At 41.8% G+C, this 27,740-nt stretch overlaps 1 protein-coding gene across 1 annotated transcript in view; it reads right to left on the bottom strand.

The window, feature by feature from the left end:
* LOC311051719 (myosin IXB) overlaps positions 1-27,740 on the bottom strand; it is an 88,079-nt gene that overhangs the window by 27,563 nt on the left and 32,776 nt on the right. The window contains 14 exon segments of the mRNA XM_084066327.1: positions 1,295-1,490; positions 1,753-1,894; positions 2,745-2,866; positions 3,321-3,455; positions 3,744-3,860; positions 4,293-4,382; positions 4,591-4,720; positions 5,558-5,658; positions 7,260-7,359; positions 10,523-10,585; positions 13,874-13,968; positions 27,168-27,628; positions 27,631-27,646; positions 27,651-27,677. Coding sequence (XP_083922453.1) covers positions 1,295-1,490; positions 1,753-1,894; positions 2,745-2,866; positions 3,321-3,455; positions 3,744-3,860; positions 4,293-4,382; positions 4,591-4,720; positions 5,558-5,658; positions 7,260-7,359; positions 10,523-10,585; positions 13,874-13,968; positions 27,168-27,628; positions 27,631-27,646; positions 27,651-27,677 — 1,795 coding nt within the window.

Here is a 27,740-nt window from a genome sequence, read left to right as displayed (position 1 = left end):
AACCCATAGGGGGGGCTACAAATGCAACAAAAAAAAAATCACATTACTTTTCTTTTCACCAATCTTCACCAAAAACAAAATGATGAGGAAATGATATACAGCACACCCCCACAAGCTGTTTCACTTCTGACCGTAAGGAGCACCAATGTGGAAAGTTGATCTGCACCTTTCTAGTTTGTATATGGTTTTGTTAAGAAATATGTAACCCTGTTTTGAAAAGCACACGCACACGCACACGCACACGCACACGCACACGCACACGCACACGCACACACACGACTGTGGTCATTCTTTTGTTTTGGTTTTGATCTAGATCTCATTTAATCTTGTTAATCCACATTAAAATAGCCTCCTGCGTCAATGGGCCTTTTCTGAGAACACAAAAATAGTCTGGAGGATCGAGGCTTGGAGGAATAAGGGTGAAGTCTACGTAAAAAAAGACTCACGTTTCAGGTCTCTGTGTCCTCTAGTGAACTGACCTTAAAAGACTAATTACAGAGAGAGAGCGAGAGAAACGTGAGAACTCTAATACTGTGAAGTTGTGGTACACACTGTACATGTAAAACACACTCGACAGCCTGAGAGGTCAGCCAGCTATGGTACCAAAACACGCACATTAAAATCCTTTAGTTAATTTAACATTGAGGATTTTACTGTGTGGCAAGTCTTTATAGACATTTCACAGTTATTTAATTTCCCAAACTGGTTTACAGTGACTATGGTGCATTTGATCTAAAGTATATATTAGTATATATAGTATATATTATAATTATATACAGCACAAATATATAATGTATATATGTGTATATTGCGTGGTATTATAACTGTAGCCTATATTGTCTAATGTCTATAGTAACCTTGCATTGTCCCTTGTGTGAATATAGGGGCATGTTATTGACGTCTCTGCACTGGTTTCAGTGAGACAAATTCCTTAACATTGCAGGGCCATCCATACTAAGCACTAAAACTATTGTCTGCCTTGCACCAACCAGTGCTTTCTTTTTACCTGCTATGTGTGTCATGCTCCTGAGCTGCACAGGACCAACCTGATTTTGGCTTGAGGCGTGGTGGAACCTACCTTTAATCCTCACTATAACTACTATATTGTTCATCACTTTCATCATTATAGTTGTGGTGTGGAGTTGAAACAATTCTAAAAACAATATCTTTATAGTTATAGTGCTTGGTGTGGACAGCCCATTATTGTACTTTGTAAAATGGTATTCTGATTGTAAAGACTATAAACAGTCCACCATTGCAATACCACTAACTGTACAATAACAGAGTAACATACCTGCAGTCTTGGCTGCCCAGCGACGGCCAGCCTCGTTGAAGGCAGCCATGCCTCTGACAGTGGCACGCAGGATTCCCCAGCGGAACATGGCTACTGGGTCCATGCCAATGAGTTGGCGCACATAGGCCCGGTCGCTGCTCCGTAGGAGGGCTACGATGTCAGGACGCATGTGGTCTGTATTCTTCTCCCGGAAGTCCTGACGAAGTCAACAATAAATGGGGACGTGAGAAAACACTGAACAAAAGCACTAGGCTCTATTTAGGTGTAACTTCATTTGGGACAAATGAGCCATGTGAAAACTGCTACTGATTACGTTGTTATTCAGCAATTCTGTCACATTTAACATGTCACTTCCATGAATATTGTTTATATTAGACAGCTTGAACTAAGCTTAAAGAGCTTTGTTGGTGAAAAAGAAATTGCCCCACACATTTAGTATCCGAAGTGTCCATCTTTACCTTAACCTGGTACTTGACCTTCCCGGCGAAGTGTTGAATGACAAAGGCAGGCTCCATGACGGGAGTGGGGACAAAATACTTATGTCCTTGGTGTTGCTGCTTGAATTTGTTCAGCAAGGTTTTATCTGTAGCATGTGGAAAACTAGAACAGAGATAGAGGGGTCAGATTGAGGACCAGGATAAAGGGATACAGTGCAGGCAAAGTGTGGAAAGGTTTCAATTCAGTTCAATTTGAGCCAATACACCCGATAATCCCTCACAGCAGGCCAGTTTTCGAAACATGAATTTAACCAGCAGTAATAACATACCCATAGAAATAAATGTATAGAACAGACATTGCCATTCATACTATTCGCTGTGTTTCCGTGACAAATGCGAAACAGGAAGTAATCAATCCATGGGGTCTCTGTGGCGCCTTTGTTTGATATGAAGATGTGTTGGTTATGGTATCCATAACAATTAGCTAAATAGTTGGCTTTGGGTGCTTTTGACCTACTTTTCTAACTCTGCACAAACCTATTAGTCAATAAGACAAGACAAGACGGGGTCTAAAAACGGCCTGGCTCCCATACAGATCTCGGACTTCATGTGGCCAGCCTGTGACATCAGTCAACAATGATTTAATCTTTGGGCAAGGGTTCAGGCATCAAACACAGAGCCACCATTCATTCATTATTTAAAAAAATAGATAAAGTTAAATATTTCAAAAGAATATAAAACATATACACAAAATAAACATGTGCATGTACTTCCTTGGACTACTAAGAAATTTGGCGTTGATCGGTACAGCAGTTTGCGCGATTAGCTCTGGACAGACAGACACACACACACACACACACACACACACACGCACGCATACACAAACACCCTAGACGGCTCACCTACAACAGAGCCATGGGGTATAAATGGCAACCCAAGAAACTCATTTACATCACACTTGTCAGACACCATAGACACCATAGACACCACGCTTGGTTATTGCTGTTACTTACTTGCTCTCCTCATCCAGCAGGTAGAGCAAGCCAGTGGGCTTCTTACTGATGAGGTGGATACAGCCTACGTTGTCTGTGTAGTCGATGTTGTGCCAGGTGATGCCCTCGGCCTGGTACTCTTCCTGCATGGAAAAAGGACATGATATTCAATTAAACCAATTCCTGAAACCAATTCCATCTTAAGTTACATAACCGGTTTAACTGACAGGTTAAAAATACAAGATGATAAAAGCTGATGGTGACAACCGTTATCATTTTTATTACCATTGTGTGCACCAAAAACATCCACACCCTACAAAAACTGCTGACTGACTGGTATGTTTAACTTTAAAATGTTTTTGTGTTCTGGCAACTCACATGTACTTTATATTTTGGTAAACCAGTTCAGCAGCATCTTATTGTCATCAAGTACGTAACCAACTTATTCCCAATTCAAGAAACCAGTAGTAGTAGTAGTAGGATGACATTGGAAGATTGTTGTATGGGTTAAGAGAAGAGACTGTAATCAGGTCAGAATCTAGGTCTATTCATCCCAGAGAACAAGGCTGCAATGTACAGACAAAAGGAGAGGCTCACCTGCTCTAGTTTGAAAATGTGCTGGTTGAAGTAATACTGCAGCTGCTCATTGGCGTAGTTTATACAGAATTGCTCAAAACTGTTGGTCTCAAAGTCCTCGAAACCGAATATGTCCAGGACACCAATGGACAAGCACTGGAAAACAGACATGGCCACAGTGGAATGTTAAGCTTGATTCATAGTCGATCGCACAACGGTGTTACTTGCCATAAAGAACAGATCTTTAGTGACATTCAGTTCTTGTCAGAAAGTGATACCATTGTACTATGGAGTGTAAAATTAGGTTTTAACAAGACGCTATTAAATGAGGCATGTATGGCAGTAATCACCTCAGACATCTACAACACAAATGTCACCCAAGTGTCATGTCACATAGATGTTAAAGGTGGGTTCAATATAATTTCTTAATTGTGCAAGACTCACTGGGACAGATTCCACCATGTCTTTCTTGTTGAGCAGTGCATGATTGATACGCAGAACAATCCAGTCAAACAAGGCGCTGTACAGAGACTTTGCCATTGAGTCTCTGGCTGTAATAGCCTGATGGAAGGAGAAGGGTTGAAGGTTACTAATTGTGCTGAAAACGATAATCGATTTACTGACAGAAACATTATTATGTAACTTTCATAATTGATTAATGGATCTTTTTACAAGCAGAAATAGAAAACATATTCTGGTTACAGGTTCTAATGGTAACATTAGCTTGCTTTTCTCCATTTCATATCATCATAATGGGGTGTTTTTATATAACATAATATAGAATAAGTGAGCAATATATTGACATCCACCGGCGGAGATATAAAAAGTCAGGAACATTGGACAGAAGACAGCAGTTCTAGACGGGTGGCATACAGAAAGTAGGAGGGACACACGTACTGTAGACACTAGACACACACACCACTAATTAGTGTGAAGGATAACGCTGTTACACTAATGACAGGCTGCAGAGATGGATGGATGCATGGTGCCTACCTCACTGTGGCTGTAGGAGAGAATCAGCTTGTCATTCACTGTCACCGTTTTCCTCTTTGTCAAGGCTTCGACCAGCAGCTCCTCTTTAACCTGGGAGGGAATTAAGACACGTCACATACAATACACACCGTAGCTTACACTTAAAGAGTAATTACAGCTACACTTTAAAATCTGAGTCTTAACATTTGGTTAGCACAAATGTAATTAAATGGACACTCAAGAGTTACAAATGGATAAATCAACTTTTTACTGTGTACACACACACACACACACACACACACACACACACACACGTTACCTTGAGAAGGTCTGAGAGAGTAGCCAGGACCTCCGGAGGTCCCACGTCCAGCCCCTCATCTCGGCCGGTTGACTTCCTCCTGTAGGTCACGTTGCCCAGATACAGGATGGCCGACAATACCGAGAAGATCCTGCACCACAGAGGTGAGCATTCAATGCAAACAAAGAGCTTTTCCTCACACTCACAGTCTCATAATAACATGTGCAAAGTCTATGCTTAACATGCTAATTATGGTCTATTTTGTGCCGCCCATGCCTCACTGAACTTCATAATTCCATTATCCACAGAATAAACAAAGAGGCGTTTCCTGCTGATACAGTGCTTAACACGAGGCACAATGTGCAGGGAGCTGAAGGGAAGTATTATCCTTAGAGAATGCGGTTTCCATCGTAACTGTCTTTCAGTTTATAGATGAAAGGACTATATTCTGTGTTTTATTTAATTGTTTCGGTGTTGCTGCAGCTTGCTGCTGCAAGCATACAACGCGTCGCATCGTGGCGCGTTGTAAGCTTGCAGATCTGCCATTTTCAAAATTTCTTGAAAATGTTTTATCTTTTCGAAAGGTATCACCTATAATGACATGGCCAAAATAGGGATCGATTATCAATCGATTATTTTATTAAATTACAGATTATCTATCATTTGGTGGCCTTTTAACGACATCATTATAACAAATATTCAGTGACAGTATGCAGATGTAGCTCTCCTCCATTAGAGGAGACTGCTTGCGGCCGAAAGGTTCCCGGTTCAACTTCCCAGACCGGCAGGAAAAATCTAGGCAGGGAAGTGAATGCGCAGTGAGCCTTGAGCAAGGCATTCAGATTGTATTGGACAGCAGCTCCCAGGTGTGAATTTGTGTAATTCTCTGAGTGTGAAGGGCATTGCTGAAAAAAAGCATCTGTGCTCAGAACACCTACCATGGATAAATAAAGGTTTAAAAACAAGCAAACTGTATGTCCACACTTACTGTTTCTTGGTGGCTGGCAGGAAGCCCACCATCTCCATTGCCTGCTGTAGCCTCTCGAAGTCATGACGAAGGTCTTCCTCATCTTCTATCTTGAAGTTTTGCTGCAGATGCAGAGACAAAGTGGAAGTATTAAGACAGACGATTTTCAAATGCTTCCGGTCATACAGTCTGGAGCACGGAAGCTCTGTTGATGATTAAGGGGGAAAGCGGATGCCCCCCCTCCCACTTCCGTTTTGTCTTTATAGTCACGCAAATGTATCCTAATATAAATCAAAGTCATCTAAGCATATATAAATAAAATATAAAGATATATCAGGTGTAGTGTCAGACTCTACAGTATATAGCATTTGGAGATTGTGGAATAGTTGTCTGGCTACACAAGACTAGTAGTCCATGAGCCAGAGCCCCAAAATTGAGCAATGATTATCGAAAGAGTGGGCAAAACCATACCTATATTCAATTGTTTATAGGGTCAATATAAGTAAATAAATATATGATAACCTTTCCACAGGAGCAGCTTTTTCATATTTATCACACATTTTGTTTTTTCCCCCATACGTACATGACAGGTGAAAAAACTTCCCCAGTTGATTACTTACATGAAGACAATGATTCATCGTATTACAAGTTTTCTGAAATTGTAGCCATAGCCCCAAAATTGAGCCAGATATTGAATATTCCCTCGTTCAAAACCTTTGACTCCAACATCTTAACAAAATTAAATAAGAATGTTGACTCTGGCTTTGTCCAATCTTGCAATGTTGATTTTGGAAAGTTATGCATATTCGAGCATATTTTCCTAATGCCTAATTTGCATATTTAAATATACAATTTCAGAAAACTTGTAATACAATAAATCATTGTCTTCATGTAAGTAATCAACTGGGGAAGTTTCATTATGATAACTATTTTCTAAATTTTGTAATTTTTTTCACCTGTCATGTACGTATAGGGAAAATAACAAAATGTGTGATAAATATGAAAAAGCTGCTCCTGTGGAAAGGTTATCATATATTTATTTACTTATATTGACCCTATAAACGATTTAATATAGGTATGGTTTTGCCCACTCTTTCGATAATGAAATCTTGTCTGGCTCATGGACTATAGAGAGACAGTGAAGACACAGGAAGGAAATAATTTAAGGACAAGGAGGGATGAGACAAAAATGAGCTGAGTCGAGGAGGAAGGAGAGTGGGTAGGATTAAGAAACAGAAATGGATGAAAGGGAGAGAGAGGGAACACAAAGAATGCCTCATTGACATGCAGCGCACACATGTGCAGGAAGGAGGAAGCATGAGGCCCATTCAACAGCACGCCAATCACACACCCCGAATACCCACTCCCTCAGACTCAATGACAACGCCACCTTCCAAGGTCACCTCACATACCACATCCACCCATTCATGCAGTTCAATGTCAATTGACGCACATTTGCCAAGAGCACATTCACAGAGAACACTGAGAATATTCTACTAACAAGATTAAATGCATGGCAATAAAAAAAAGGCTATTGAATGGCCATTTAATTCTCTTTTCATTGACACATTTGGCCGGTCGTTCACTGGCGGGCCAGTCGGTGTGAACAGACAGAACTGAATGGATGTGAATGAGGAGCTTTGACAACATACTGGCGGTGTAGAGATGGAGCAGTCTTTCAGTATTTGTCGTAAGACCTCGTTGTGGGAGGAGCAGCACCTACCTGCTTGAGGTAGAGGTAGTCTTCTGGTGGCAGCAACTTGAACTCCTTCCTTTCCTCCTCAGACGCACCCAACAATAGGTAGTAAAACACGTGGTAGTTCCTGGGAAAGCGCATATGCACGTACACACAAACACAGAGTCATCAAATTAAACTTGTTTTCAACCAGGCTTTTGATTTAGGAAAAACATCCCTGTCACTGATAAGGTCCTGTTTTATAAGCAAAACACTTTAATTATTAGAGAGTGGACAACACATCAGTGGATAAAGTGTTGAACTTGAAGTGCAATCCTAGGAGTGCAGATCTCCGTCAGGCTGGGTTGGCCACCCAGGGCCCACAAACTTTGGAAGTCAATCGGATATATATATATTTTTTAAAGTATCCAAAGTCAACATTCTGCCAAGCTAAAACAAACCAATGCTCAGCATTATGCAACAAGCTAAAACAATCAACTGCTCTGCACTGCTAAAAGACTGGTATACATTTTCCAGTCTTGTATCAGTGGGCCAGTAGTAGGTAGATACTACTGTAGGTACAGTAGGTACTGTGTATTGTAGGTAGGTGGATATAGTTGGTAGGTAACAACAAGGTTATTAGAACTGAATTAAATTAAAACTAGGTGTGAAACTGCATTTTTAGTCAATGCCATCGTCTAATTACAAAACAAACTAAAATAAAAAAATATACAGAAAATTCCTCTAGGTGTAGTCTTTGTCAACAAGCATGAGGACGCATTGCGACTAGGAAGGCTAGACTGAGTCATTCACAAAGTGATTCTTCAATGGCTATATAGCTTGAGGAAAAACAAATACTGAAACTAGCAAACCCACTCGTGAATCTAACTGAAAATACTGAATTGAAAACAAAAAAATGTAAACTAAAGAAAATATCTAAAGTATAGTGTGCTGTAGGTAGGTAGGTATGTAGGTGCTGAAGGCGGGAGTGCTTTGTTGTGCAAGCACACAGGACAGGTCACAGGAGTAATACATTTCCATGTTTATCAGGGAGAACAATGACATCATACAACACACTCACTCCTGGAGCAGACAGGCCTGATGTAGCATCAACACAGACTACGTGGACTGTGTGATTAACTGTAGCGTCTGTGGGTTGGCAGTGAGAGACGATTAGAGAAAGTGAGATTGTGACTGATATAACTGGTGCCATACCCAGGGTCTGGAGGGGATTTGGGTGGGGAAAGTGAATGAGTAATGCCCTCTCCTCTTTCAAAAGCTACTGTAGAGATACCCTTGAGCAAGGCGCTTTATGATGAAATTGCTTGGTTCTCAGTGGCCATTAGCAATTGCTCGCGAGTTGCACAGGTTAGTACTAAAGAAGAGTTCAGCCCAGTCTGTTTCAAATAGAACATTTTTTTTCTTCTTATTTCTTTTAGAATTAATTATTTAAAAAGGTGAAAATTATATTCATTTTGTTAAAATAAGTGTTAAATAGCTCTATATTCTGATAGTACTCATTGCTATGAGTGTTTGTTCAGTAACAGGAGTTGTCTCTCCAGCTCTTTGGTAAACAGAAAACACATTTTCAGGTCGGGATACCATTTTTATCCAATCAGGAGGGAGAACTCGCACAGGATACAGGATAAACAAGTGAATTTGGAAGTGATGACACAAAGAATTGAGCAGACAAAATGGAACTATAACACTATAACATTTTAGCTGATAAATGTGTACTCTCTCCTTATTGGCTGAACATTTGCAACCCACCAGATAATGTATGTTCTGTTTATTAAAGAGCTGGAGAGACAGGTATACCCCTTTTACTGAACAAACACTCTATAGCAATGACTACTATGATAATATAGTGCTTTAACCTTTTAACAAAAACCTTTTTTGTTTTCGCCAAAAAAATATCACTTACCCTACCTTTAAGCAAAAGTGAATTCCTCCCCGGGTGGGTTCTAAATGACATTACATATTATTCTGTGAATGAGTGAGTCAATAGGCAAATTAGTCATACTATGCCCTAGTATGCTCTCTACTAAATGTATGACAAGGTCTAAAAGTAAACAGTTAGTCATACTAGTAGCAGCCAACCAGGAGTCTAGTCTGCTATGAATGATAGTATTTCACATACGGTAGGTGAGTTACAACAAAGGGACACATGATAGCCAGGTACAATAGCTGTGTGCAAAGAGGAGACAAATGGACTAGTAGCTCCTTATACCAACAGAACAGGTATTTTGCATTTGTTTGTGTAGGAGGGCAGGTTAATGCTTAACTCTGTAGCTCAGACAGGACTGTACAGTACGTCACATCAAAGCAGGGCTCAGTAAAAGGCACAGGTCTTCATGAATATCATAAGTGACACACCCAGTTAAGACTGATCTACCCTGTCTTGTTTACGTCTACGGAGATTACCACCACTAGTCCAGTTCAATGGCAGCTTACACGCATTACACACTGATCATCCCAATGATCCAGGGAGGAGTCAGAATGAGCCTTCTGAATGAGCCTTTGGATGCAGTGTAGGCCTGCTGAGCATATTCCATGTGACACCATTTCCAAGCTATTCCTCCACTCAGGCCTTTGCAGCGGCCACAGAATAAGTAATATTTGTATTATTATTATGATTTACTAGCGTGTAAACCGTTAAACGTGGCTTCCTTTACAACATATAAAGTACATGAACTACCACAGGGTCTACTACAACCCTAGGTTGCTTGAAAGGAAATGTCTGGCAGAAGCCCAATGTATTTCTGTTTCTTTCCTTTTTTTTTGCTGAAAAATATGAATTGTTGACGGTTCATCTATTAAACTACACCACCTAAATACAATATTTTCACTTCTAAAAGCATTAAAAATCATAGACCTTGTATGGTCAAAGAACTGTTTGTCTTAGGACACTGCTCTGGTAATCATCACCCTTGTGTGTACATATGACCAGCTACAACTAAAAATTATAATTGATCATTTAATAAAATAATGATTCCCTATTTTGGGCAAAAGTTTAAATTCCTTTCATAATATTTAAACTATAGTGAAAATAGCCGTTCTACAAGCTTGTAGATCTACCATTTCCACTATGTTTTCCACGACACTGCTGGCAAACGAGGTATTAAATAACACTGAAGTGGTTAATCAATTCATTGAAATATTGCTGTTAAAAATCGCTAAGAAAATAATCGATCGTTGCAGCCCTACATCAAAGGCTCTTGGGGAACCTCCCCATCTCCCCATGTTTGTTCAGAGGACCCCCTGAAGGTCAATGTGGGTGAGGGATCGTGACCCTGCCTGTTGCTCCTCACCTCTCATTCTTCTCTCTGGAGACCAGACGAGACTTCTCCAACAGATACTTCTCGACCACAGCCCTGTAAAATACAGAGAGAGAGAGAGAGAGATAAAGATGGTGACCCAGAATATGACAGGAAGAAAGGGTGAGAGACAGGGAAGGAGAAATGAGCGAGTGAGAGAAAGAGGAGGGTGGGGAACAAAGGAGGAAGAATAGGGAGAAAGAAAGAGCATCAATCACTTGATACTGAATGTCGGTCATCTGATCCTATCACTCAGCTGTTTGTGTTTGTGTGTGAGTGCGTGCATGCGTGCGTGTGTAGGGGTCAAATGTGAAAGTGGGCTGGTAATGAAATGACATGGAGAGGGAGGAGGAGGGGAAGTGAGGACAGATGGTGAGAACAATAAAATAGTGAACAGAGGCTCCATGTATTGGATGGATGGACGGTGAACGTGAAGCAATGCACACAGCATCACATAACACCACACAACGGCACCCACAGACAATAGCCTCAATATGGAAATAATCTCATTTCAGAAGTACGGGAATTCCCTTTAAGATGGCTTTTTTTTAATCATTTTGTTTACTGAAGACTGGGAGAGGTGAAATCAGAGACCTACTGTCACCAGAAAGAAAAGTAAAAAGTAGATGTCTGGATTCAAACCTTATAAAATGGGGCTAAATTTGATTTTACACGAGAGGACCAAGGCTAGAATTAAAACAACATAGATGTCAGTCTTTTATGACACCCTAAGTAGAGAGTAGAGAGCTGAGGTATCAGGGACTGTTGTTGTATGTCTGTGAGAGCTAATTAACGTCATACTGTCCGACCACATCGGTCGCCAAAATTAACTCATTTTGAAAAAGATATTTTCAAAATGCGGTCATGTGATGAAGTGCTGTAGACATTGGGCTTAACCACATGAACCCTAGTGTAAATATTCTGGGGGCAAACATTCAGTGAAAATAGCGGATCTACAAGCTCACAATGTGTCACAATGCGATGCATTGTGAGCTTGTAGATCTGCTATCTTCTGCGAAGATATTCAGTGTTGAGCTAAAAAAGGAGGACACCTACTAGACCACTGGGGGACTTTAAATACTCAATTAAATACAGGTATATAGTGTTTAAGTGGTTAACACAATCACTGCCAGGGCTTTCTAATGCTGGCAGGTAGCTTCTGCCAGCATTTCTAAGCATTCTGACAAATTTTTCAAGAACCACAGAATATTTATCTCCAGTATGATCGATTGCTAATCACGGAGGAAATCACTGTGCTTCCGTGAAAAAAAAATGTCATTGTGACCTCCCGTTATACCCAGTTGAAAATAGCTTGTTTCGCCAAAAATACATAGTAAAAAAAAGTACACAGGAGTCGAGATACAGGATTTTAAAGTATTAAGTTAACCAGGAAGTGAATGGAGCAGTAAATCTTCGGATCACGTTATGTTGGGTTCTGGACGTTTCCCCCCCCCAAAAAATCACGGACATATCCGTGCAATTGACAGATAAAGCTGCAATCCATAACTTTTTTAGTAAAACGTTATTTAGACCAATCTGTATGGTAGAATATATCTTATTTAGACCAATCTGTATGGTAGAATATATCTTATTTAGACCAATCTGTATGGTAGAATATATCTAACTATCTATGTCTATCCTGTTTATTGTGACAATGGACACACAATCAGCAGAGAGGAAACACTGGGGTTCACACTGCTAAAAAATAAAATGTCAAAATAGCAGATCTACAAGCTTATGTGTCAATGAGAAATAGGCTATTGCGTTCGCTATTTTTGTGCAACACCGTTGAGCTAATAGAGCCTGCGAGCTTGCTCAGGGAATAAATTGAATCAGGTAAAAAATATGTGAAAAAGCAATTGATAATCACCCCTAAAAATATATCGGTAGTTAGTTGCAGCCCAAAGTACATATCCTCTCTCTCAGTTCCCAATGAGGAAGCATTAGATGGAGAGAGAGACACAGTGAGGGAGATAGAGCATCAAAACATCCTGTCTGTCTGTTCGTCTGTCAGTCAGTCAGTCAGAGAGCACAGTGGAGCGGAACATTAGCTAGTCCCAGTCTTCCCTTTGTTAATCTCCTCTATAGACTGTGAATGACTGCCACTGGAGATAGGCAGACGGCAGGCAGCCTTTGTCAAGCCCGATGGGCAGCAGTACGATACTGGAGCAATGAGTGTCCAGAGGGTTCAATGCACTAAGAGATGACACACAATAAGGAGGGTTGGCAGCACCAGCACAGCACTTCCAATGGTATTGAAGGTGAAGGTGTGTGTGTTTGTGTGTGTGTGTGTGTGTGTGTGTGTGTGTGTGTGTGTGTGTGTGTGTGTGTGTGTGTGTGTGTGTGTGTGTGTGTGTGTGTGTGTGTGTGTGTGTGTGTGTGTGTGTGTGTGTGTGTGTGTGTGTGTGTGTGTGTGTGTGTGTGTGTGTGTGTGTGTGTACTGTAATTGTTGATGTACACCAGCGGTAGATTGTGTTGCTTGTGCTTCTGAGCCTTAAGGGGGTTGGCTGCATAGTGCAGAAAGGCCTCACCTAACTAAATTGGACCCTTATTGGATTACTGACTGCTCTCAGGATGAGCAATTCAATAGAGGGTGATGAGACCTGGTGCTATTAAGACCTAATCAGGTTGAGTCTGCCCCATTACTGTGACCTCATGCTGAGCGGCTGGTGCCACAGACATGCTGCCGTTTCCATGACCATGTCTATTTGTTTCCTTTTATTTCTGATAAAAACACAGTTGTTTATAGAGTGATGAAACGCCTCAACAATCCAATTCACTCATTCTTGGCGAATTTGGCCATAATAATCAAATCTTTTCTGTAGCCCCGTGCCACATACTGTAACTATCTAGAACCTCACAGAATTACATACGAGGTGTTTTTCAGATACTGTGCTGTGCAGCTGCTCTCCTCGCTACTTCCTGGGCCAAGGAGGAAGTGAGGAAGTGACACTGGCGCTGACCACATTGACATCAGTGCTCCTGACCGCAGACGAAAACGACTGCTGAGAAAAAGGAAGAATGTACTTGTGTCTGCATATGTAGCCCACAGTATGCACAGAGAGCAAACAACAAATAAACTACGAAGAGGAAGGTTGTGGTCCAAAGAGAGGAAGATGGTTCAAATGAAAGGCTACGGGAAGAGGAGGATTCTGAATGCAAAAACAAACAAGTAGCACAGATAATTGTCCATGTTTGGCATGGTAATCTACATTAGCACATTCTGGCTACACTGAAGTCCACATGAGAGCATACAAGTGGCTGTTGAGTGGATAACTACAGTCTTTGTGCACGCACGCATGCACCCACGCGCTCACACACACACACACACACACGGTTACTCACCCTCGGACCACGCCACTCTCCAGGTAATTCACCTGGATGAACTTGCCGAAGCGGCTTGAGTTGTTGTTGTGGGCCGTCTTGGCATTCCCAAAAGCCTGGCGGAGTTAACAGAGGAAGAGAAGACAAAATACATGGATTACTTTCTATATTTGTGGCAAGGACAAATAGTCAAAGAAATGTTTTATTACATATCCTATTCTAGTCAGCGTTCTCCAATAATGTTTGTTTTTATTAGCAAGGCTAAGAATGACTAAATAAAAGGAAAAGATCAAATATATGTAAATCTAAATAAAATGAGAACTAAACAAGATGCACCGGATGCCGCGTGAGTTCGGCCAAAATTATGGTAGGAAAAACACTGCTAGTTAACCATGCGTTCAAATTCAGTACAACTGTGGCTCAACAGAATTGCAAAAGCTACTATTACCTCTGCCCCCTCTCTGTCCATTTCCATCTTAAATAATCTCTTCTCAAGCAGGTCAGTGGGGTTAATTGATTGAAGCATGACTTGTACTTTATTGTACGATTGTGTCGCACACCAAAAATAGTAGATCTATCAGCTCATCACAATGCAGCGCATCTGCATTGCAATTGGCTATTTCCGGCACAACGTAGAATAAAGTACACATAAGAGTGACAGGGACAAAAAAGTGCATGAATTATGGATAGCTCAACTGTGTTCAATGAATGTTCAATGAATGCACCTCAAACGTTCAGAGTCAGAGTGTTGCATTGGGGAACACAGCATTCTTGCGCTGGAAAGACTACACCTCAATCAGAGCCCCTAAAGAAAAACAACAACAAATCACTGTGGCAATAAAGTCACCCCAAAGTCCAGAGGTCAATACTCGATGAAAGCAGCAGCTGACATGACAGAAGGGGTGGGGCTCTGTGTGTGTGTGTGTGTGTGTGTGTGTGTGTGTGTGTGTGTGTGTGTGTGTGTGTGTGTGTGTGTGTGTGTGTGTGTGTGTGTGTGTGTGTGTTTTGGGGGACTTAGTGGGGGGGAGGGGGGTGAGCATCTGTAACTCGTTGTCCCCTCTTGCCCTCCACTAACTATCTTTCAATCCATCTCCACCTACTTTTCTTTAGTTTCTTCCCTCCATCCCCCTCTATCCTTTTCCTGTTTTAAACCCTGCCATTTTCCCCTTTCTTTAATTTAGTGTGTGTGCGTGTGTGAGCGTATGCACTTGTGCACGTGTGTGCGCGCGTGCGTGAGTGCGTGCGTGCGAGACATTAGGTCAGTGATGATAAATGAGCTTGGGAGGGTCTATATGTATAGCAGTATCAGACCAAAGAGAATTAGAGAGCACCAGGCCTCGGGCCAAAGCCAAACTCAGCCAGGGGTGCACAGAACTCAGCCACCAGTCCTCAATGAGGGGCCCTGTTTACTCCCATTGATGAAGACACAGAAAAGCACTCTCTTTCCCTGCTGCACATACTCACATGTATAAAGATAGCCTCTCTCTCTCGCTCACACACACATACACACACCACAACAACAAAAGACTGCCGCACGGGAAGTTGACTCGGTGCATGTTAAATAGGAGCCACATTGTGTTGTCAATAGCAGTTGCAGGGTGAATTCGATACAGTGGTATTTCAGCAGATTAGATGAAGGCAGGGGGCACACACAAACACTGACAAAGAACTGACCGTTAACCCATTTCCACTTCTCCTGCAGCAACAGAGCTGACAGAATTACGGTATTTTCTCAAATTCTATTATTCTATCTATATTTTTTTGCAGTTGTGCATTCAGTGTTATTCCACACCAGCTTCCGTCTCAGGGTAGGTGTGTTACTGTACATTTGAAACTTACTGTACATAGCAACAGCGACGTATTTTAATTGAGTTAAGTGTAATCCTGAAATAGCTTTGAGACCAGAGGGCAAAAACGAGTGATGCAACAGTGGCTGTGTGTTGACAATGGATGATGAAAGAGATAGTCTGAGTTCTGTTGAAACGTTCCTCATCCGTGACCAGAATCATCCTTCCAGAGTATAACCTCGACCTGTTCAGACAGGACTCAGTGCGCTTACAGTCAATGTGAGCGAGTGCTGCGTGTGCGTTTGTATGTGTGGTATATGTGTGAGTGCACAAGCACACTTCTACTTAAAATTGTTGATGTTATGCATGTTAAGTCCTTTATTGGACCTAACCCGTTTATTTCTTTGGGTGTGGTCTGCCACTGCCTCAGTCGCTGTCACAGTTCCAGCATTCAGGGCCAGTTAAGTTGGTATTGGCCCTCGGAGCTGTCCAGTGTGGGTCTGAACCCTGCGCTCTCTCAGGCAATACAACCAAACCCTGGGAAATCTCTTCTGCTCAGCCCAGGCTTCTTTCGGGATGGACGGAATGCTAAACATGTCATAGCATCGTTCGTATTCGAACATGCCCTTCAACGGACTCTCTGATTGGCTGGAAGACTCATCAGGTATGAGGAAGTGAATGATGCTTAGCCAAGCCGTGGCGCCCTTGGAAACCTGTGGTCTAATCTGCATACTACTGAAAGAGCGAGAGAGACAGGGGGTGGAGACAGAGAGAGACAGAAAGACCAAAGATAGATAAAGGAGTCTCTGTCTATCTTAGTGTGTAAATACGGTGGCATTTGTTCATGTATATTTGTCACTCTGCAGTGTGGTTCTGGGTGTAGGAGCTTAGATAAATATGCAGAAACGCAGATCTGTGACTAAAGCGATATACACCATACACACAATTTGTTATCTTTATTTTAGCATGTTTGTTTACCCATTAAACCTCAAGTTATGATAAACATGTTAAGGCAACGTTCATGCCAATAAAGTGATTGAACTGAATAAAATAAAATAATATACATGTATGCTATATATTATGTGTGGTTGTGACATTTTGTGCCGTCATTGTTCACGTACGACATTTTAGTGCACAAAGTACCTGGCTGTTCCTTTCTGTGGTGGGCCTGTTTTCCTGAAGCCTATTCAACTGTACATTTACACAGCCACTAAGCCAGACCTACCAAGAATACAATCTTATGTCCCAATTCAGTCCCCGCCTCACACACACACACACGCACAGACGGGTGGCCGCACGCACATCTTTCAAAACAGATAAGGAGACAGTTTTCAAAGTGGAAGGTTATGAGCCATTTGTATCAACACAAACATGACAAAGTAAAACCTTTAATTACAGACACAGTACTTTTATAACCTTTCATAGATACAGTAGTCTCTTATAAACTTGTCACGGAGGAAGCAAATTAAGTGAAGTGAAACATGACAGTGTTCTGTAAGAGATGAGCGGCTGAGATGAGTGAAATAACAATATGGCTTTGGGAAACATTTTTAAACCTTGGGACTTAAGTCTACTTTACTAAAGATAATTATGCATGACTAACACAACAAGTCAAGACACCTACTTTAATTTTATGATTCTCAACCAGCTTTGAGATATAGTTGCTTAGCTAATGCCTTCAGGCCTGATTTTATGAGCGAGCAACATCATCAAAACAAAATTGAAAGAAACTGATGTTGTAAGATTAAAACAGAACTAGGGCTAAAATCGACATACTGTATTTTCTGTCATTTCATAATATAGGCCCCTCATTAATATGCATTTTCTTACAGAAAACAATTGAATCAGAGAAACCAAAACATCTCTGTAATGAGTAAAAGTGTAGGGCTGGTGCCTGAATACTAACATATTGCACTGAGGGTCCTACTCATCCCTTAAAGTCCACTTGCCCTTAAGAGCTGCCGTTAAACATTTCCACACACGGTGCCAAGGCATTGACATGGGCACCTCGCAGTAGCACCGTCACTCACACAAAGGATTCCAAATAGTCCAAACCGCCACAACTAGAATTCCCACATTCATCTGGGGCAACGGTAGGCACCCACACGGCACTCAACAGACATGCTCCTTCAAACTCCCACATTCACTAGGACCAACAATAACAATCATGCTTTCTGGCCAACGTACATTTACCTGCAAGTGTGTAATTATGGGGTAGAATTGACGAACGAAGAACCAAGCTAATAAAACATATAATCACTGGTAGTTACAATAGTGAGGCAAAACACCAATGGTACAGAGCAACAAAGTAAACAGTATTTGTTAATGTCATGAATGTGAGAGGGTCTTTGGCGAGTTCACATGATGGTGGCAATGACTGAATACCATGTCAGTAGTACACAGTTACACCTCTATAGTGTGCCTTGCTACGGCCTACTGTATACTGTTGAATCAGCTCTATAACCTGCCAACTACACTTATAAGCCCTCAGGGTATGAACGCAAATTCATTGCTGACTAAGAACAGATTCAAAATCCCAGACAGGATAGCAGCCAAAAGATTGCGTTTTTGTTTAACAGCAGATGTTACAATGAGGACAATTCTACTGTTCCGTTTCATTCACTCATTGGGTGAAAGGCCAGAAACAAACTGTTTGGTGATCTGATTAGTCTTGTGCAGTAAAGCATGGCACAGTTTTGCTTATTGCTTCAGGGGATATGAATGGTAGGAAAACTATACTGCATGGGTGTCAGTTGACATTTTCACCTGAGGAAAGCATTCATGTGAGAGCATATATTGAATGGCAAAACATGACAATGACACAATGTAATTTTAAAGAGACATAGCATGTTAGAAACAAACTGTAGTCATTGTCTGACAGCTAAATAGTCAGTTAACGACAGTGGAAAATAAACAAACTTGTGTTGATGTCACCATAGTGGAAACAATAAAAGAGGAGAAAAGATTTTGGACTTGAGCTTAAATTAGTGTAATTGCTTCAGTATGCAACTGCAGATTTTAGTAGCAAATAGTAGCTAAATGTTCTTTTAGTTGCTGCGTTGCATAAAACACTATCAGCTTTAACATTCTAAAATGTGTGAGTATTCTGCTGGCTCTGGATGTGGGGTGAACAACATTATTAGGCAATATGCTACGTATATGTTATACAGACCATACCAGTTGACAAGCTATTAGTACAGTATGATGGCAGTACACTAAAAGGTTTTCAAGTACCAGTCTTGCTCCAGTGGCGTGGCGTGTCACCATTTTGGAGATATTTTCAACCAGCCCCACCCAGGCACAGGAAGGTACCACATCAAGCCCCAGCCTGTGATGTGGTCACACTAGTGCGCACTACCATGAATAGACCCAGAAATGACCTACTGCATGCAGCTACAAGCAGACTGCATTCCCTCTGTCAGCAATATCATGTCTTACTTATTTAGATTTAGAAAATATGATTCTGAACCGATTACGAAGGCCTAACTTGTTAGTGTTCATGTGTTATATGAAGTGTGTGAGCATATGCTACGGTGTCTAAAAACTGCAGATGCCATCTCTTCCATACTCATGCCCACTGCCAACACACTGTGGGCACCTACTGTAGCCTGTCCAAATATAGTGAAGGGGGAAAAAAGTGAGACAACCTAGAACTAAAAGATAAACAATGGATCCACATACAGAATGGCCAGTTACTCCTCTAGACTTCCTGAACAACAATACAATACTTTGGTGTGTGCAGCCCCCCCCCCCCCCACCTCCCACCTCAAGGTCCTGGGCCAATGGCAAAGAAGGACAACTGCTGTTACTTCCGGTGTCGTGGGTGATCTCCTTCCTGTTAAGGAGAACTGATAGGAGCTTCCTGTCTGTGAGACAGAATGGCATGGAGAGGGCTGGAGAGTGCCCATAGAGGCTGTATTTGCATGTACAGTATAATTTATACTTTAGCGCATGACTGTGTTGCTCGACAAGACCAATATATATTCTTTTAGCTATAAAAAAAGAGGGCAGGCTGGGTATGATCAACTGAAAAGCAGCAGTATGATTGGCTTGGCTCGTGCTGATTGTGGGCAAACTCAATCAAAGCCTAATTGATTTTCCTGAATATAAGTCAGGTATTGGAAATCAATGTGTCAGTATCAGTCATTGCCAATTAAACCCATCACTCAATTAACACAAATATGCATTTCATTTCAGTGACAAAGGCTTTCCCATTGAAATGAATGAAAATAATTAGTTTGTCATCTGTGATCTAAAAACAAATATTATGCTCCGAACACAAAACAATGACCTCCAACAAAACACACATACTATGCCCACATAGACAGAGCACATAAATGGCCTTTAAAAACACAGGTTGATATTCACAGACCATCCGGCTGGGTGGAGTGAGGAGGAGCGGTAGTGGTGGGAGGCCCAGCTAGCTCCTTGACAAAGTGCAGAAATCACACAGAGCTATTTGACCCATAATGATGTCATACAATCAGTTTGCAGTGTCCGGTACTGACTGAGCTGCAGATGCCCTGCTGCTCATTCTACATACTTTTCTCGAGTACTTTGCACTGGAGTAAACACTCAACAGAGCAGCATAGTTGGCTTTAATCCAAACTGCTATCTACTTGACATCTATCCCTGAAAAGTGGTGCCACATTTACTGCATGAAGGTCAAACATGAATTGTAATAATAATTTAATAAACTTTTATTAAATGATGCCCTTTTAAATTGTTACAATGTACAAAAATGTACCATGCAAAAAGACACTAAGCTCAGTGGACCCCTGTAGACTGAGCTTCAATGTACCTTATTGAACAGTAGATGTAAAAAAGGGGGGAAAAAGACTCTGGTAACCTGGAATATGCAATCATGTCAAACCGGTGGTGTACTTCTGTTAGTCTATGGGTTAGGGTTAGGGTTAGGGTTAGGGTTACAGAAGCTTACTAGGCAGTTCAGCTAATGGCTGCAACAGCCTTCAATAAGAACTGAGGCAGGTTGCCCTACAATTGTCTCTTCTCTGCAAACGTGGTGAAGCTGTTGTGAATGGGTACTAATAAGATAAAGTATTGTGGTTGGTGAGATGATGGTTATCTTTTCTCTGTAAAGCTGGTGGGTTTGCAGCTGACGCAGTAAAACCCCAAATTACCGTATTCTTCTTAGGAAATAGGCTGCTCATATGTTTACTGGCTGTAGGCAATGCATGTTTTGATGCTGATACAGTTATAAAGATAAAGTTTGGTTTCTGGTTTGAATTATTCACAAACTGCTGCTGCTGAATATCACGCCATTTGTTGCACCTTTTAGGACTGAAATAAAAAAAAGAAATAGTCCTGCCGTCCCACGTAATGTAGTTTTCCCAATGGTACTTCCGGCCTACTGGGCAGAATGAATTACATTTTCTCCAAACTAGACTGTATTAAATAAATAAAACTAAATATCATAAACGATACAGAGCCACCAAAAAATATTAAATATAACATATTTTTAGTATAGTATAGTATAAATCACGCAGAAAATAAATTGGGGAGTACTTCTACAGCCTACTGGCAGCATGCACAGGAAATTTGCTCTGCATGATCGGTCCAGCGGTTTGCGAGATTAGGTCCAGACCAGACACAGAGACAGAAAGGCACACAGACAGACCGTCTTATAGACAGCTAGACGCCTGAAGAGCCATGCTGTAAAAAACTAAAATAACCTACAAAATAAATGAGTACGGGCTTTCCTGTGTCAATTGGATCCTCTTAATGACTAATAAATAAAAAATAGCTTATATTAACCCACTAACAAACTGAATGTTTTCAAATGCAAACCTCACTCAGAGTAAAGACCGCCATGACAGCAGTTCAATGATAGTTCATAGACTATTTTGACATACAACTCCAGTGCACTTGCACAAGGTGTCAGACTATCCTCTATACGGCGGAGGTGGGTCCTGCTGATATTAAAAAGAAAAGCCATTCAAATCCTTGTATAGAAAAACCTGACACGAGGAGAAAAGCTTAACAGAGGAGAGGAATAACCGGTCAAACCAGTTCAGCAGCAAAATGCAATTTAGAGCATAGTACCTTCCAGGTGAGCTTATGAGTTTGTATAGATAGAAGCTCTGTCAATACTACATATTGTTGCTGTCGGGCAGAAACCTAGTTTCTCCATTTTTTGACTTTTTATGTATTTTCATAAAGTAATACCCTACTTCACACCAAAAGGTGTTCGTAAACGCGCGGTGTGAGCTTGAAGATATATTGACTATTTTTAAATGTTTTTTAAAAAGTAATTAAAAAAAGAAGGTTTTTGAACATACAACCCAACAACAACGATATCAGCGAATTGGGTCACCATGGTTTTTAATAAATTGTACTTTATTTACTCATTTGGAATACTACACAGATTTTACCTGGGAAAACTATCGCAAAGAACAGAATAGAATAGAATAGAATAAAACAAAACAGAATAGAGCAGAAGAGAAGTGGTGCAATCCATTAAAGGCCCCCAGCTTTGCTAAATTCAGCAGTAGGCTATTTCAGGGCAGGTCTATGTGCCAGCAGGCAGCACAGGAAACTACAGAGAGCCCACAGTCAGAGTAAAACTCCAGAAACACTGATCTCATCTCTTTAAAATGTGACCCTGGGCTAGAGAGCTCCCTTCCACGACACACACAGACACACACACACACACACACACACACACACACACACACACACACACACACACACACACACACACACACACACACACACACACACACACACACACACACACACACACACACACACACACACACACACACACACACACACACACACACACACACACACACACACACACACCCCTACTACTACATACGTAAGTGCAAACGTACAAGCACTTACATGTGCAAATAATGCATGCACATGATCAATGGGTGAAGCATAGCACTAAATGGCTGGGGTTAAAGGTTCCATTACCACTGAGGGAAGCCACCCATAAAAGTATATTACAAACACACGCACTGCTAACATTTTAACTATGGTAATCTAAGCATACAAGAAAAGAAAGGGAATAAATAATGTCTTTTCAAAGTGAAAATCAGCTGGAAAGCACCACAGAACTCAAGGTTTCAGGAAAGAGACAAACAGTGGGGAACATAATTTAAGATGAATTATTACTTCCCCTGTAAAACTAGTTTTGTTTCATGGCAGCAGTCTTATGACAGTGCAGCGAAACGTGGTCGTGGACTCGTTCACGAAAACAATCCAAGCTGGCCCTTTGAACTGAATTGAATGCAGCTGAATTGAGCTAATCAAGTACATCAACAATTTATAGTGTAGACAAATGGGAGAGGACACAAGTCACCTCTTCCTGTTAAGCCTTGTAACCTTTCTGAACTCTGACACAATGCACTTCCAGTGCTGGCAATGCTGCTGGGGCGGGTACAGCTGTTAAAAACATAGCCAGAGGCCCGGGTGGCTGGCATAGCAGTCCGGGCACCTAGGCTGCTAATGCAGCCTGACAGACAGTGTGTCGCGGGTTCGAATCCCGATCCCGACGACCTTTGCTGTGTGTCACTCCCCCCATTTCCTGTCAGTCTCCTGTATCAATCAATAACGGCAGAAAACCCCCCAAAAATATCTTTTAAAAAAAAAGAAAAAATATAGCCAGAATGGAGCCTGGTGTCCCGACTGCGTCAACTGGTTCCCAGTTGGAATCCCATCTCTATATCTGGTTCCTAACCCAGACTAGACCAGACCAAACCCGTCTCCCTGTCTGTCCCCCGACCACAGCTCTGGACCAAAGGAACCAGTCCAGCACACTGCATTTGGGGATTGAATGGCAGAGTGGCAGTCCCGTCTGCCAAGGGGACCAGAACTCTGCTGACAGAACGGAAAAAACTAAAATCCCTCCCTCCTTCTCCAGAACCAGAGATTCTGACAGACTGACAGGCATCAAGGGACCAGAGCTTCACTCATTCCGCTGCCTTTGAACGTTTGCAGTGCTCCGCGGAGGGGAGCCTCACCACTGCCGAGTCAGTGGGTTTTGAAACAAATGGAGACAGACATTGTTAAAAGACTGATGGATGGATAGCTGAACGCCCCCTGCCAGAAAATGACTTCAGCTGCACATTATTCTACCAACATGCAGTAAATGTTTAAGATGATACTTTGCAAATGCATGTTCCCAATTCCCATCGACTGTAAGTCACTTCTATTCAGTTCTACTTCATTCTTCTCCATCAAGCGTCAACTGTGAGGCAACTCCTGGCGGTGCATGGAACAAACTAACACAGGTCAGGGAGTTTTCACTGTTGAATTTTACTTCTAATAAACTGCATTCCTCATAAGGGGCTTTGCTGGCTGAGGCCCTATTTTTAGCTACATTGCTGAGGAATAGAACGGGGAACTATGTAGGAGGGATTTATTGTCAGATTAAGACTGAGGCACATTCAATTCCAACACCAAGGGACAGCTACTGCAATCATGGAAGAATACTAAGATTTCCATCGCCATGCGCCTGTTGAATCTTGTCAGGTTGTACAGATGCCCACGCTGTCATTCCACTTTCATCAGTTGTATCCCATTCCCATTTGTGAGTTGAGATCTTCAACTTCACATCTCTAAAAAGGGATTGATTCACAAACATCCCGTGACCATACAGTTATCCCACCCACTCTCTAACTCACTCACTCACACTCACACACACACCCCTGAAGGTCCTGTAATAAATGCCACACAGTTAGAACTTTAGGGTGGTCAAACACGTCACAGTGATGAAACAAAACAATGATTTCAACATCACGATAACAATAACTGCTCTACGTCAACACTGGCCATTCTCTGTTGTACAACGAGTAGAAGTGTAGGTGGGAGTCATGTGCACAATGATAATCACAGTAATAACCCTGCTTTTGGTCTGACCCAGAGGAAAATTCTTCCATATGTGAAAGTCCCTTTCTCATTACAGGAATACAAACAAAACTCTCTGCCACGTAGCTGTGGGATCAAATTAGAAAACCACACAAAAAAACGAACTGGCCCTCCATGATGCAACCTTGAGTTGTCAAGCTATGGGAAAGCCAACAGATGCAAGCATGTTCATGTTCTGTATGTGTCTGCACAAGTGCCTCTAATCACCCTAAACACAACAGAGCTGTATTTGGCCACTAGGTCTGACTGTCCCTCAGTTTTACTGGCTACAGTCCAAACGTATACAGGAGACATGTGTAACTGTGGCTATACACATTGCATATACAATGCAATAATATGAATCTAATAGTTCATTGTCACCATTTTCCAGACACAGCTTTCATAATATGACAAAGCTGACATGCCAACAGAAATATAAAACAGATGCATAGACTAGCTTTCTTCCACAATCTGAAAATCTAATCATGTACATCTTGGGATCCACATTAACAGTGTGGCTCCAGTTTGGATCTTGGACTTGTGGGCAGCCTATGTGACATCAGTCACAAAACTGATGTCATCTATGATATCAGTCGTGGCATATGACATGACAAATCTTTGAAGTATGCCTCCAAAATTGGCCAAGGTTTCAGCCTGATCAGAGCCCCTTTGACTTCCATTCGAAAATGTAAGTTAAATATTACAAAAAGTATAAATCGTAATGTGAAAAGGTACTTCTGTGGGGTACTGGCAGTGTGCACAAGAAATCTGGCGCTGATCGGTTCACTGGTTTGCAAGATTAACTCCGGACACCCAGACAGAGACAGACCTCCTGCAGAGCTTTGCCGTAAAAATTCTTTGGCTACAGGGGACCACTCCTCACCACTCCTGCTACTCTCTATCAATAGGACAGGCACTCAGTCTAGTCAATCACACTAACAAAAGGAGACTCTCTCATGTCTGTTTAGAGTCCATACGACACTCACTCGCTCTAGCAAACAATCGGCTATCTATGAACCTTTATCAACTACTATCGGCTTTTCACGAAGGCATTTGTATTGTCACATACAGCACCAATAATGTACTGGGGAAAAAACTGATTTCGTTCTCTTATGATTACATCAACATGACAAAAAAGAACTGTCATTTAGAATTCTTTCATACTGTAGTTCATGAAAAGGCTATGCTGATGATTTATGGAAAAAACTATTGTGGGTCCAACAGCTTTGTTTCAATGCTCAATAATTTCTTGAGATCCATGCAATATTTTTCTTTAATACACCACCAAAGTAGGATTTTTTGTTTCCCTCCCCCAGCAAACAAAGCTGGTATCAGGCCCAAAACATCTGCTTCAGCCGAGACTACAGTCCCTAGACTGGAGTCAGTCAGTCTGTCTCTCTGCTTGTAGAAAGCAGCAGAAACATCTCGCCTCTCACAAAGCACAGAGTGGGAAGTGGAACCAAGTCACCTGATCCAACATGCTGACCACAAAGACACAGCGGCTGTTAGTCAACAAGCCTCCTACATTCAATTAAGTTTGTGAACTCTAGTTCTACATAGATTTACAATGCAGAAAATGACGCTAATGTCATCGGCTATGTCAAAAGACTGAGATTAATGCATCCGTTGCCATCACGATCAGCAGGATCTGAATGTCCTTCAAAGTAGAGAGGCGTCTCTGTTGTCTTCAAAGACATCAAGTTGGCTCAGCAGTCCTCCTAGACAACAAACAGTCTTATCTTTTGTTCTCAGCATTGTCAGTAGGCCACGGAAAGTGTCAACAACTTCGTTCAAACGAAAAATCGTCAAGCGTCACACTTCCCATTCCCTTTTTCACTTCTTCTTTCTGGCAAACTAAAGTCCATATTCTCTGACGATGTCTCCTTCACCAACCACAGAGAAGCACATACATACACCCCCTAAAACAATCACAGGGCAACAAAGGAGCTCTGCAGCTCTGTACGGAAGGAAAATACATTAGATCAGGAATATAAAGGATCTCTGGGACGATCATGTGATGCTATATCATTCACATAACCACACTGCTGGAAGTAATTATCATCCATTCAACTGAGACAGAATTCAGTGTATTTTGAGGCCTGTGCGCGTGTGTGTGTTAGCAACACATATCCATCCGGAGAAGGAATCATTTCTCCATGTTAGAAGTGACTAATAACAATGAGCTGTGCACTTCAGCCCTCATTAAGGCCATTGCAGAAGTGATACTAAACTATGTGTGACCATGAGCAGTAATTGTTACACTAGATCTGGTATATTGTTCCATGACTGATGCCGTACTTTCACGCTCTTCCATATGAAACCAGCCAGGCACTATAGGAAAAAATAAATTGCTACCAAGCCAACTTATCCTTTCGGTAAACTTTTAAGTTCTTTGCTAAACAAAAAAAAAAGTCTTACATCCACAGGAAGAAAATTAAAAAAAAATCTACTGTGGTCACACTAGCTAGTAGCCTAACAGTATATTCCAAAACAAATCAACGCATTTCACTTTTACATGCCAACAAGATGTATCTAAATAGAAAAGGAGCTCTAATGATCACTGGACACCTGCATAAATGATTTGTAGAGTAGACAATCCTGACAACAAAAGACAAACGTTAACCGGTATTCGACCGGCGGTGTTAGCTCACCTCCAGGACAGGTCCAGCCCCCAGTATGGTCCTCTCCACCCCGCTGGCGTAGCCCTTCTGGCTGAGTGCAGTCAGACAGTGGATCAGGAAGTTGGTGCTTTGAGTCTTTCCTGAACCGCTCTCTCCGGAGATGACAATGCACTGGTTGACCCTCTTCCTGAGCATGGCATAGTATGCCACATCAGCGATGGCAAAGATATGGGGCTCCAGCTTGCCCAGTTGGTGGTTCTCGTACATCTTGACATACTTGGGGTTGTAGATAGGCAGGAACTTGAAGGGGTTGATGGCGATGAGGATGCTGCCCGCATAGGTGTAGATCTTCTTCTTGTGGAAGCGCATGCGCAGGTTGTTCAGGATGCTCTCCTCGTTGAGGGCGGGCAAGTTGCAGAGGTCTGCAAAGTCATCCTGTGGAGGGGGGAGGAAGCCCCTGGCGGTCAGCCTCTGGGCTTGCTGTTCCTTGGACAGGGCTGGGAGGTGGACATACTGAATAGCGCCATCGTTGTTCCTCTCCTAGAACATGGGAAAGAAACATCCTTTTAAAAAAAATTTTTTTTTAAGCTTTTGGCATATTTT

Source organism: Gymnoscopelus microlampas (assembly GCF_963454915.1).
Source record: "Gymnoscopelus microlampas genome assembly, chromosome: 9".
Lineage (NCBI taxonomy): Eukaryota > Metazoa > Chordata > Actinopteri > Myctophiformes > Myctophidae > Gymnoscopelus > Gymnoscopelus microlampas.
The sequence above is the reverse complement of the archived record's forward strand: the minus strand, read 5'-3'. Positions and strand labels throughout refer to the sequence as shown.